At 36.2% G+C, this 14,642-nt stretch overlaps 1 protein-coding gene across 4 annotated transcripts in view; it reads left to right on the top strand.

Annotated features, from left to right (window-relative positions):
- plppr5b (phospholipid phosphatase related 5b) overlaps positions 1 to 14,642 on the top strand; it is a 103,904-nt gene that overhangs the window by 39,704 nt on the left and 49,558 nt on the right. For all 4 annotated transcript variants that reach the window (XM_056451164.1, XM_056451165.1, XM_056451162.1 and 1 more), the window contains one exon: positions 6,406 to 6,538. In XM_056451164.1, coding sequence (XP_056307139.1) covers positions 6,406 to 6,538 — 133 coding nt within the window. The remainder of the gene's footprint in view (positions 1 to 6,405; positions 6,539 to 14,642) is intronic.

Raw genomic sequence — 14,642 nt, 5'->3', positions numbered from 1 at the left:
TCCTGAACCATGCAAGCCAGTGGCGACAGCGGAGAGGGAAAAAAAACTTCACTAAAGGCGGAAGTGAAGAAAAAAAACCTTGAGAGAAACCAGGCTCAGTTGGGCACGACCATTTTAATTTCTCCGCTGGCCAAACGTCTTGTGCAGAGCTGCAGTCTCAGTGGCGGAGGCTGGAAGCTGGCCTCAGCGAAGACTCGTCTGTCTCTGGAGCGTCATAGGAAACAGTCTCATGTTCTCCATTCTTCCATGACCATCGCAGTAGTTGTTCAGGATTCGGCCAGGTCCAGGATATGGAAACCTTGGGATCATCTCGTCGTTGGTCTTGGATCGAATCAGTGACTCTGCATAGTCTGAGGGCCTCGGGAAGAGTATCCCCAGGTGGAAATGGAGAATAAAGAAAATAATTAGCGTAGCTGATGTTCACAGTGTATATCAGCAAGATGCATAACCTGTGTGGAAGCCCCCCTAAGTGGTGCACTAAGTGTATGCTTTACTGAACAGATAGGTCTTTAATCTAGTTTTGAATTGGGAGAGTGTGTCTGAGCCTCGGACGTTATCAGGAAGGCTATTCCAGAGTTTAGGAGCTATAAATGAGAAGGCTCGACCTCCTTTACTCGACTTTGCTATTCTAGGTACTACCAGAAGTCCTGTATGAATGTAATTTCATTATTTTTATTGACTCTTTATATATGTAATTTATTTTATAGTATGGAGAGCTCTGCTGTGACGTGAATTTCCACTTGGGATCAATAAAGTCTAAGCAAGCAAACAAACAAACAATCAAACAAACAAAAGTAAAGAATTACCATGTGATGTACTGTAGGATTGAAGCCTAATGCTTAGGACTATAGCCTGTAAAGATTTAACCCCATTATTCTAATGCAGATTAGTTCTTTGTGTTTATAGGTCAAAGAGGAAAAGGGGTTGCCATGGTCAAAACAATTAAAGTGTTACACAATACATTTAATTGTGTGTGTTTTTTGTATTATTTACAGAATACACACACTGAAATGTCATTCAATGTAGCAGTACTGCAAAATCTTACCAGGCTTAATTAGAATCTTTTGACAGGAATTAAGAAGCATTTGATGACTTGCTAAATACTCACAGCTTTAAAACATGTATTAATTGTCATTCTTAATTGTTTATTATTTATTTTTATATATTTTTTGTTGTTGTCAAAATTTGTTTACCATTTTAAGAACCCACAGGCGATTTTAAAAGCACAAACTGAAAACACAGAACTAAAACTTCACATTTTGACATTCTTTTTATTACAATAGTGTAAAATAAAAGTTTGGGCAACACGGTGGCTCAGTGGTTAGCACTGTCGCCTCACAGCAAGAAGGTCACTGGTTTGAGCCCCAGCTGGGCCAGTTGACTTTTCCGTGTTTGCATGTTCTCCCCATGTTGGCGTGGGTGCTCCGATTTCCCCCACAGTCCAAAGACATGCGCTATAGGTGAATTGGGTAAGCTAGATTGTCCTGGTCCTCCAGGTTGGTGGTTGAGCGTTGGGCTAACGACCCATCTGTTTACAAATAGTTACAAATAGGGTTGGGCGATGTTGACCCATTTGGCATCGTACAATGTCTAATGTGAACACCACGAAGGACAATGGCATCATCGTTGTAGGCGGAGGTGAATTAATTATTTATGAATAATTAATTAATTTATAACAAATTAACTGTTTGTAGCCTTGACCCACATTATCCATAACCAAATCATTAAGAAATAAAAAGAAGTTACACACAAATTACCACTTGTCAATCACTTTTGCCGCAAGACTCTGGCATGAATAGGCAGAGTGATCTGTGTCGTTATTATGGCGTCGACAAACTTGGTTGGTAAAAAAGGTGCACAACCAACAGGAACCAACCAACAGTATCTGAGGTTTTTGCTAAAATGACTAAGTACAAGCGTGAAAGCGAAAGATTGAAGCTGTGTACTGAGCTGCTGACTGCCTGGACCCGCTGTCTCCAGCGCATGACAGTGTGTGTGTGTCTGTGTGTGTGGACACGTGATGTGCGTTTTCAGCGGTAGTGTAGACGGAGGGCTGTTCAGAAACACTAGTGAAACGCCAGAGTATATGTGGATCGTTTTCGTTCTAAAATGCCATTTAAACACTTAAGATGCCATTTAAGATGTATCAGTGTAAACGGGGCCTAAGTGTGTATTTTTCTCGAGCGGATTTGCGACAAGGGCTTAGCAGGATCACGATGCCGGCTCAGCATCGTGGTGTCTATCGGCGACGGACGATGACATTGTTTATCGGCCCAACCCTAGTTACAAATCACCATAGCAACATACCAGTTTACGTAGCAACATACCATGCTACCTAAATATCAACTTAGATATAAATGGCCTTATGAGTAAGTAAAATAATAGTGCATGTGGTCCATGTTAAATGTGTGTGTTTATGTTCACAAAAAAATTGTGATAAAAAGAATTAAAAAAACAACAACAACCCTTTTCAATAAATATCATAAGTCAGATCAAAGATAAAATCCAATCATCAGAAATGTTTAAATCTTTATACTGTACTTCATCACTATCCTTCAAATCACTTTGTTCCAATGGTGTGAGATTAAGGTGGGGCTATGATTTTGTTTGACCAATAGGGACACTGGTGATTTAAAAAAAGCATACTTCATCTCCAATATCATCGTGAAGACGACAAAATATCATTATTCAGTGCACATCATTCCAAAGACAAATTTGTCTTCGTAATCTATCATTAAAATCGAATTTCTTTTTCAGCCGACATTATTTTTCAGCCCTCTAACTACCTGTCAAACAGAGACCATTTTTCACAACCCATGAATTCCTAATGGATAAAATCAAGCATTTTTTCTCCCTTGAATATCTTTTTTTTTGACTTAAAGTTACTGATACGATATTTCTATATTTATTTCCATACAGTTTTAATGATCTTAAATGAGCTTTTATACACAATCAGGATATGTGTTAGAAATCCAATTAAATGTCGCTCTAATGTAATTAATTTGATTGACGGTGCTGGTTTAAATCGTTTTTTCTGAACGATAGACATCTCAATGAAATATATAAATGCAAATGTGTGTTTCTGAGGTATTTTGTTTCTGTCTTTTCTGATCATTCTCTTTTCTGCTAGTTGCTCATAACCTAGATTCAGCTGTTTGTGTGTAAAGCCTTGAGCGCTTGTGCTACTGTTTTGAAGTAAGGATGGGGGGGGGCAAAGAGGCCACCAAACCCGTATGCTTCTCTACCCCATTTTCATGTGATGGTTTATGCGGTTTGAGACTGTGAGATTAAGTCTCTCGGCTTTTAACTTGAAGATCCCGCTTGCATGTTTAAGCCCCAAAAGCAAACCCTCAAAGAGCTGGACAAGCTCTTAAATCACTCTGACAGATCAGGAAGAGCCTCAAGCTTCTTCATCCTGGTTTCTTTACCTCTGTCCATCACAAAAGCCCTGCATTCGTGGACTGAAGAAGAGGAAGACATGGCTCATTAGTTGCGTTTTATTGCTTAAAGTCAGGCCCACACAAAAATCTGCATGCATAGAAATCTGCAGATATAATTTGATCTATTTATTTACCTCTGTAAATGTGTCTAAATGTACATTTTGTTCAGTTTTTATAATAATTTCAGTAATCTTATTAAATAGTATGCAAATGTTTACATGATTTATGTACAATACAGTTTGTAAAGTAAAGTCTTTTAGTTGATATATTACTGTATATATGAGACATAATTTACCAAACCATTGGTTCTAAATGGATTTGTATTGTAAACCTTAAATAAATATAAAAAAGTTATTCATATTTTTTTATTTCAAGTGTTTAGTTTTTGTTACAATAGTTTCAAATTCATTCCACATAAATTTGCAGATTTTGTACAAACTCTTTGCAAAAATATCAAAAAATGTCCACATATTCTGTCTGGCCCTTCTTATAGTGTACTTTTAACTTCCCTTTATTTTTCTTTTCCAAGTTAAAAGGAGTTTTTATCCTACTCGACCTTGACAGAGGTGTGTGAAGTTTCTGTTTCAGAAAAGGTTTGTTTCTTCAATGTTACGGCTGAAAAACAGCGCAACATTAACAATGAAAAACCTCAGGTACTGATTATGTGCATTATTCCGTGTTAAATGCTACGTGCGTGAGTTTTGCATGAATACTATGGGTGTAACGGATCACGGTTGATCCGTGATTCATACGAATCACAATCCATGGTTCGGAGCTCACGTGACCCGTGGATTAATAATTTTTTTTTACTTGTAGATTAATCCAAAATTTGTAACGCTCGCAGAGAGATTGCCTCTCGCATCATTTAAATAGCATGTATGAAAACATTTAGGCCTTCCTGTAAAATATAATGATTACGGAACAAGTTGTGGTAGGTTATTCGGGATGTGGTGGGTTTCTTAGGTTATTAAAGGTGTTTTCTGTCACTACTTGTTTAGCCTGCATTAATGCATTTAGTGTAAGTTGCATGATTAATCATTTAATGGTCGGGATCTCAACCAAGCAATATAAATTATAAATGATTTTGATTTGCATGTGTTTATTATTCCTTTGAATCGCTGCATTCAAATCTGTGTTTGAAAAACATAAAAATCAAGATAGAGATTCAGTCTTTAGTCTCTTGAGTTAGTTATGAAATCACAAACAGTCAAATAACACAGAAGTACAGGGTAACAGTTAATGAAAGTTAATATAGTTAATGTAGTTAAATTAAAGAACTGATGTTTATGGCAAAGATTAAAATCACCATTATATGCATTTAACTTGACGCTTAAAAATGAAAGTTGAAGGCAGCAATTTCACCGATAGGTGGTGACAACCAGCCATCGAAAATATGACATATTTTGAAAATGAATGTTGGAACTTTGACTCAATCCAATACTCAGCATGTACTTTTAATAATGTTACAAAGGTTTAACATGTATTTATTAGATTAAAAACCTATTGAACTATTCTGTGCTTCTGAACGGCTCTATTATTTAAATGTTTCTGCCGTGTCACGTATGGTGCAGACAGGCAAAGTGTTTATTGCTCTCATTGAAATATTAGAATTTTGTCTATTTTTGAGAAAAATAGAACTCAGTATATTCAATTTAAATGTCACTTGTGCATTTATATTTATTTACATGAGGTTTTGACATCTGGAAGTGGTTAAAAAATAGGCCCCGATTGCAGCTCCATTTAGCATCATCTACTTGTGATTGTATTGACAATATAACTGCATCTTAAAGCTAGATGTAAATGATGCGTAATTGTTCAAGGGGAGCGGCTAAAATGAGAGTGCATGGTGACATTATTGAACGACAGGAGGTCATTTCAGATACGAAGCAATTTTTAAAATTTTGATTCATTTTTAATTTTTTTGAATAGCACACTGATAAGTCATTAAATGTATGAGCAAAAGCATGCAGTTCATTAAGAAAGCGAAATTCAGTTTCTTTGTTCATGATGCTTTTAACAAATTTCATTGTTTTTGTGTGCTTTTTTATAGTATTTCATTAAAAATGTCATTACTTTTCTCTTTGTGAAATTTCGTAAACTAGTTTCTAGAGGAGCACGTGATATGATTGAGCACGACTGGCTGCTCATCTGAAATCAGTAATAATCTAATCAGATTAATCCAAGCTCACAATAAATGGACAGATTTTTCCGATTTTTTTGCTCTATCTTCTTTTTGAAAGAATCCCCTCTTCCACCCCATCTCCTCCTTTTCCTCCCTTTTCTAAGGGGAGCTCTTGAGACCTACTTGATCTCGGATCTCCTTATATGCTTATTGACTGAGAGGGAGCCTTGGGCTCAATTATCTCCGAGCTCAGGGTTTTCTCCCGGGACACCATGCCAAACCTGCTATTAATGCCAAGCATATCTAAGTGGGAACTCTTGAAGAATGGCTTAACAAAGGTCACATAGGTGATGATGAATAACGTAATCAATAATATTAATCTTACTGACCAAATGATTCAGTATATAGCGTGAAAAGGCCTCCAGTCAAGGCAAGACTTCTGTTTGCATCAATATTGCAACACTTCATCTGCTAATGCATGCAAATAAGGGCAGAGCAAATTCTAATTTGGATTTATGGGATTGAAATAGTGTCCATTCTCATAATGAGCATCAGCACAATAAAACACAACACATTTATTACTATTATTATGAGTCTTTTGGCAGGACCTGCAGGCTTTAACAATGCACACAGAGATTAATCAGTATATTGTTTCTGTTTTTGGCTTGTACAATTTGTTGTAATCTTTTTTTTCTCTCAATGTTTTGTTTCTAGCAATGCCCTAGCAACCATTCTAAACACCCTAGCAACCAAGCCAAGCTTCACAGTAATAAGTGTTTAGATTTCTTTGAGAATATGTAAATCCACAGCAACTAATTTGACATTGTCTGATGTGTGTTTCAGATCACCGTGACAGAAACGGTGTTGTTCTTGATACAGTACACGTCCAAAGATCTTGACAGTCGAGAGAAGACCATGGTGACTGGGGACTGCTGTTACCTCAATCCATTAGTGCGGAGAACTTTTCGTTTCCTTGGTAAGTCTCAGCGGCTCGTCTACTTCATTTTTTACTCCTTTTTAATGATCTTTTTATATTGAATGTGGTGCTTTTAGTACTGCCATGTAATTTGCAGTTGAACCATGGGAATTACTCGGAAGTGGTTTGTCCTCCTCAAAAGAGAGAGGTTGGATCAACCAGTGGTAAGTGCATTAGTGTCGAAAACCCTGGTATTTTTAGGTTAAAAAGTATGTGAAGGAAGAATTTTGAAACACTTTTATTCTTTATAAAAGGATTTGATGTGAATAAATGTTGTGGTGCCAACTTAACCTCATATATGACTTTTTACTTGATAATATATTATGATGTTATTCTTAATAATAATAATAATAACAATAATAATAATAATAATAATAATAATAATAATAATAATAATAATAATAATAATAATAATATTAATAATAATAATAATAATAATAATAATAATAATGATAATAGTAATAATAATAATAATAATAATAATAATAATAATAATAATAATAATATTAATAGTTACAAAAATAATAATAGTAAAAATAATAATAATAATAATAATAATAATAATAAAAATAGTAAAATGTATTAAATAAATTCACTTTAGCACTGCTCCATGTATAATGTAAAAAAAATATTAAAATGTCAAGAAATGTTAAAGATATACAGTAAACTACCGTATTTCATTAATTTATGTCAATGTTAATACACCAATGTTTTAAAGTAGTAACATTTGACATTGTACCTTTGTTACACAGACAAAAACACAACCAAAAGCAGGTGGTGATAAGAAAGTCATATGAAGAGCCAACGCTTATCCGCTAGCAGAGAAATATGCTAATATGTTGAAGTTGTCCATAGATATATATTGATATCTATCAATAGATATCTAGTGTTTATAGATATACTCTAGATATCGCATACGGGCCCTGAGCATGCGTCAATACCAACGCCATATTTATACAGTGCTCCCAGTACAAAAGTCATTTAATCATTTAGTCAAGATCAAAGCCCATCTGAAGAGACTGGACTGTAGTGTAGCGTACAGGTGTAGTAATGAGCAAGCAAAGAAAACAAAACACTAAGGCAGAACATTTCATTGGTAAGATTTCTTTTTTTACGTTTTTTGTGTGTTACGAATTTTTGTGCTAAACAAGTAACATTATTGATGATAATATAGTCACTACTGCATTGACCATAAAGCAAAGGAGCACCAACTTGCACTAAATTAGGCTTATGCTAGTTTAGGTGAATAAAAACGCTGTGGTGCCAGAAACTTGTGTCATTGTCTTCTAAGTGAAGGGTTTTTTTTAAGTAACTTATAAGGGTGCTTGATAACATAACAGTGCCTGCATCCCAATGTGCACACCTTCCACCCTAAATTATTGAATCATACTAATGTTATGTACCATTTACATCAGGAAGGTGGATATGCACATTGATATGCATGATTCACAAGAATCGTTCATAATGGAGATTCATTTGCAAACGAATCGCTCCCTCCATTAGAATTTGAAGTGAAAGCGGGAGAGGGGGTGTGTCTCAGGACATGGATTAGGGGTTGTACCCCCTTTTGCCTTCAGAGCTGCCTTAAACCTTTGTGGCATAGATTCAACAAGGCACTGGAAATATTCCTCAGAGATTTTGGTTCATATTGACATGATAGCATCACTCGTTTTGTCGGCTGCACATCCATGATGCAAATCTCCCATTCCACCACATCCCAAAGGTGCTCTATTGGATTGAGAACTGGTGACCGTGGAGGCCATTTGGGTACAGAGAACTCATTGTCATGTTCAAGAACCCAGTGTGAGATGATTTACGCTTTGTGACATGGCGCGTTATCCTGCTGGAAGTAGCCAGAAAATGATGGGTACGCTGTGGACATAAAGGGATGGACATACTCAGGTAGGCTGTGGTGGTGACACGATGCTCAATTGGTACTAATGGGCCCAAAGTGTGCCAAGAAAATATCCTCCACACCATTACACCAAACCATTACACGATGTGGTCTTTGCTGCTGTAGCCCATCCGTCTCAAGGTTGAATGTGTTGTGCATTCAGAGATGCTCTTCTTCATACCTCAGTTGTAACAAGTGGTTATTTGAGTTACTGTTGCCTTTCTATCAGCTGGAACCAGTCTGGCCATTATCCTCTGACCTCTGGCATCAGTAAGGCATTTGTGCCCACAGAACTGTCACTCTCTGGATATTTTCTTTTTTTCTGACCATTCTCTGTAAACCCTAGAGATGGTTGTGAAAATCTCAGTAGATCAGCAGTCTCTGAAATACTCAGATCAGCCTGTCTGGCACCAACAACCATGCCATGTTCAAAGTCGCCTAAATCACCTTTCTTCCCCATTCTGATGCTCAGTTTGAACTGCTGCTGATCGTCTTGACCATGTTGACATGCCTAAATGCATTGAGTTGCTGCCATGTGGTTGGCTGAGTAGAAATTTTCGTTAATAAGCAGTTGGATAGGTGTACTCAATAAAGTGGCTGGTGAGTGTAAATGTAAGATGTCATTCACACAACTACTAAACATGGTAACACACATGACACTAAAGTAATTCTATAAATATTGATCAACATTATGTAACAACTACTGTACAAAAAAATTGATGTGTCATTCAGGACATTATGGGTAAGTCATTTTACGGTTATTCATATTAAAGAAACTTAGCCTACTGCACACCTGGTTACAGGATATTACTGTAGCAGTTTTACAGTTTGTCTGACTGTTAAATTCGCAGCCATTTTTACAGTATATGTTTTTCGCTGCCAGTGTAACCTCGCATGCCTTACAACATCACGATAGCAAAGCCTTTTCAATCACGTCACACGTACTTAATGCAGTTTAGCAAATTAGGACCGTACTTAATCTGCTCTGTCTCTCTCTTGCTCACACTTTCGTTCTCCCAGTTACTTTTTCCCCCCTTTTCACTCAATTTCCTCCTCTAATGCTTTAGTGTTTCGTGAGATAAAGAAATGGCAATGACATGGATTATTAAGCTGATCCTCAGAGAAAATCCAATCCCATCTCCTATTAATTTCTGCCGTAAATGGCTCCTATTCAAAACAGACATTCTCATTTTCCAGCAGAATATACAGTACTTAAAGTCATAGTTTCACATGCCTTAGTCATCCGAGCTGTGGGATTGCTGGACATCTGACGGCATTAGAGGTCTTAACAGCAAATCAGATAAGCAGAATTGTTCCTAAGCCTCCTGCTGGGTGCTGAGAAGATCACCTTTACTTTACTGACAGCATCTGTCACTGTTCCACAGTCAATATGGCCTAGAGGAAATCGGATCTATCTCAGAGCAAAGCATCTTTTGTAACGTTTGACTCCTCATTTGACTCCACAAAAAGTATTGTCATGATGGTTTAAACTACATCAGTGACATTTGTGTATTTGATGAGAAATTTCAAGCTCAAGATCTGTTTTAATTTTCGTTTGTTCATATCTCTCCCTGACTATCAGGAAATTCCATATTTTCCAATTGCTTTTATTCTTTAATGATCACACTGGAAACATTTTTTGGAGAAAAAAAAAATTATTTTAAAGATATGATGTGTCCTCTACTGTGTAGTGCAGTGCATAAAGTCAACTTTGGAATTATGGTTGACACTACAGTCACTACAGCTATTTGAATTCAAGGAACTTAATTGATTTCTTTCCTAGAAGCTGGAAATCTGTGTTTTCTGAAGCCTTGCATTGATGATTGTTATTTAAAAAAGGAAAAATACATGCACTCTTTAAAATTCTCTTTGCCTTTGACAGGGATTCTCATTCATTCATTCATTCATTCATTCATTCATTCATTCATTCATTTTCGGCTTATTCCCTTTATTAATATGGGGTTGCCACAGCAGAATGAACCGCCAACTTATCCAGCATATGTTTTACGCAGCAGATGCCCTTCCAGCTGCAACCCAAACACCCATTCACACTCATACACAAGACAATTTTAGCTTACCCAATTCACCTATAACACGTGTTTTTGGATTTGTGGGGGAAACCGCAGCACCCGGAGGAAACCCATACGAACATGGGAAGAACATGCAAACTCCACACAGAAATGCCAACTGACCCAGCTGAGGCTCGAACCAGTGACCTTCTTGCTGTGAGGTGAGAGCGCTACCCACTGCACCACCGTGCTGCCCTGGCAGGGATTCTTTTTCTGCTGATTTGTTTTAAATTGAAACCAAAAATGGTGGTGATAACCACAGATGTCCACTAGGGAGGACATTTTTTTAATATGCTTTAATCATAAGATTCTGATGGTATGATAACCTTGGATATAAGTATCACGGTTTTCACGGTATCACGGTATTGAGATTATTGCTCTACAATATATTCTTTTTAAATGTCTGGGTAAAAAACAAAAGTGTTTTCCCCTTTGTATTTAATTTAAATACATTTAAATTATTTTGGAGCAGTAAACATGTCAGGCTAAATAGTTCAAATGAATTTCTTTTCTGCTGGAGACACTGCTGTCCTAAAAAGCTATACCTATACCTTCGGAACGGTATAGCAGAAAATTTTTACGGTTTTAAAACCTTGACTTTTCTAAACCGCGGTATACCTTGAACACGGTTATCGTCCCATGCCTATTTCAGATAAACAAGAATATTCACTTGGCATGTTTCTTAAATATCTGCAAACATATTATGGTGTTTTTATGCTTTAGAAGAGTCCAAAACTTACGTACAGCACCTTTAAAACATGTTGCATTATGTTAAAAATGTATTAAAATGTTCCTCAGATATTTAAATTAAATGTAACGACAACTATTCAAGACAATTTTATTTAATGAAATTATTAGCCACTTATTTTTCTTGTTTTCACAAAAATGTCCTTTTCGTTGAGGAGAAAAGGGAAGTTCCCAAAATCCCACCCTTATAAATTTGGTATATTTTCCCCAAATGTCCACTTCAGAGAATTAAATGAGTTAATTTTGTAGCATGCAGGACATAGGAGATATTGAGATTCACAAATATCATCTAGAGAGGACAAATTTGAACTGCTAGTAGCAGGGCCAGCGATTTGCCGTTTAATTAAAGGATTAATAAACTGTTTTGGCTCAGAACGATGTTTTGTGTCGAATGTGTAAGTTTTATGGCTAGAAGCTATCTGATAAGCAGGATAAAGTACATCCAGGAGGTTGTTTTTGCAGAATAAAGCTTCAGTCTAATAGTGCTCAACTTTGCGCCAGGCCCTGTCGGGCATTATTCCGTGATAAAAACCTCCTGGATGTACTTTATCCATTACTTACTGAATGAAACCTTATTGTAAAGTGTGACCAAAATGATGTTTGTCTGAACACTGATTCTGTCTCAGTGTTTAGCTTTTTACAGTTGAAGTGAAAATTATTAGCCCCCCTGAATTATTAGCCCCGTTTATTTTTTCATAAACTGCTTATTTAATCTATAAGCTGCTTTTATTCTAGCCGAAATAAAACAAATAAGACTTTCTCCAGAAGAAAAAATATTATCAGACATACTGTGAAAATGTCCCTGCTCTGTTAAACATCAATTGGGAAATATTTTAAAAAGAAAATTCAAAGGGAGGCTAACAGATTTCAACTGTATGTAGAACTAATAAAAAACAAAACATATGTGTAGAAACTGATTGAAATTTAAGTCAGGGTTGACAGAAAATCTACTGCAGCTGTCAGATTTTACTCATGTTTATAATAGAGACATCAAATCACAAAAAAAATCGCATTTTTAATTTTTTTAACCCATTTTAGGGTCAAAATTATTATTAATTTTTTAAAATTATAATTGAATGAATCTTATTCAGTCTTGTTAGTTAGATATTAGTTATAAGCATTTGGTTTAAAGTACTTTTTTTGGTAACTCTCAATCAGTCCCGAAAGATAAAGTACCTAGAAGTGTGTTTGCAGCCAGCTGTGGATGCTTGACATGAAAACACTGTGAAAACGAATGTTTTTTGCCCGTAGTGTTAGTGATGGTGGTGCATCCTCACAGAAAAGCATCAAATGAGACCAGTTGCTTCATGACCTGGAGTCAGTGACTTGTGTTATTTGCATAATGACTCACGCTGCGATGTTCTTTGGGAGAAATTAAATTTAGAAAATGGCTGTGGGTCATGGTGCGCTCTTGCTTAGCCCAGATGCGATTTTTCACTAATATTTTTCTATCTGTTTGCATGAGGAGAACTTTTGGTTCATGTCAACTTTTGATACAAAATTGATCATGAATGAATACAGAAAGGGTTTCAAAGCAGCATGTGCCTTTTTTTTTAACGATGTATCTTTTTTTTTAATAAAGTATTTATGAATAAAATACTAAAACCATGAGACTGAAACAATTTTAAAGAGTTTTTTCTTCTAATATAAAACCACAACATATTACTTTTCATTTCAACCCATTAAATTATGATTAAACAAAGAAACTAAACAAAAAAAAATGTTTCCTGCCAACTTATTTAATATACATTTATGCAAGTTGTCTCGTGAAGTGGGATGTTATGTTGTGAACGGAAGTTTTCTTTTCATGTGATGTGCGGCGTCAAATTACATTAAAATTACATTTTACTTCTATCAGTGCTTACTTCATACTCATATTCCATAGCTCAGAGTTTGTCACAGGAGTATGAAATGTTGCAGAATAAAAGTGAAACTGATGAGAAATGAAAAAGTTCAATTTGTGGAAAGGAGTTTGATTTCTCATGTGAAGTTGTACAAGGGAGAAGCCAGTCAGTAGAGTTTATAGCTAAATATTTAGCAGTGTTTGCATGTCCTTTGGGGCACAATTCATTAAAATAGAAGTACAATAACATTCATTATAAGTTGGTTAAAAAAGCATTATTAAAATTGCAGTTTGTGATTTTAATGATTTTTTTCAGTTGAATAAAATACTTTTTTCCATTCATGTATTTCATTATTGAAAATTTCTTAAAAATAGTACCAAAATCTTGTCTCACTCTTATGAACCCAATCTCTTGTCTCATCTCATTTCCTTGAGTAAAGGCTGATTAATTCTTCTGCATCAAGCGTACGCATATTGTTCAGCACAGTCGATGCTGACGCACACCTCTCAAAAATTGTAACTTCTTGTTGCAACGACGTGTATCACAAGCTCTGTGATTGGTTGGCTTGGTAACGGTGACGAGTGAGGGTGGTTCTGAGAGCCGCAAGCCCGAGGGAGTGAGTGTTTAAAAGTGTTGAATCCCATGAAGGAGCTCCAGATGGAAACTTTTGTTTGTGTTTACCTTATGATTAAAGTTGTTGCGCGTCCGCAGGTTCCGGCCTCTGAATGAGCGAGTTTTATCTACTTGTACATTAAGGTAGTGTTCATAAAAGACAAAACACCCGCAAAGAAACTCGATACAGAGGAAGATAACAACCTACTGCCAGCTAGCATTTCAGAAGGGTTATTGCAGAGCAACACAAACCAGCCGATTCGAATGTTATCACTCAATTGAATGGGTGTTATCAGTGGTTATCAGCTGATTAATATGAGCCAGTAGGGGTCTTCTGCGCCTACTAGTAGGCTCAGAAGGCTATTAACATTCATCCACATGGTTAATCAGCTATAGATCTCTTATGGCTGTGGCCGGAAGTTAACAAGAATTATTTATGTTATTTATTCAATTTCCCATCAATTGGGTTTTATTAACTTGTACCCCAACCCTAAACCCAACCGTCACAGTAATGTAAAAACAGATCTGGATCTAGAGACTTCTCTATTAGTATAGCTGATTAACTTTGTGGATGGATAATAACAGCCTTCTGAGCCTACTAGTAGGTGGAGAAGGCCCCTATGGGCCCATATCTATCAACTGATAACCACTGATAACGGCCATTAAATCGAGTGATAACATTTGAAGAAGGTGCACAAACAGTGTGTAGAAGTATAAATGCATGGCATGCAAGGCATGTGCTGTGGGTCACTGCACTTGATGTAGCAACTCGTCACATCCCTATCTCAAAGCAATGACTTTTTTTGTAGATTATTTTAATTAATCTTGTATATTCTTTATATATATATGCGAAATTGCATATTCAATTGCACGAAGATTAAAAGGACAATATGTTCCCCCTCAGAATGTTTGTCATCATTGTGCGAGTAAATGTGTGG

The sequence above is a fragment of the Danio aesculapii genome, chromosome 24 (assembly GCF_903798145.1).
Source record: "Danio aesculapii chromosome 24, fDanAes4.1, whole genome shotgun sequence".
Lineage (NCBI taxonomy): Eukaryota > Metazoa > Chordata > Actinopteri > Cypriniformes > Danionidae > Danio > Danio aesculapii.
The sequence above is the reverse complement of the archived record's forward strand: the minus strand, read 5'-3'. Positions and strand labels throughout refer to the sequence as shown.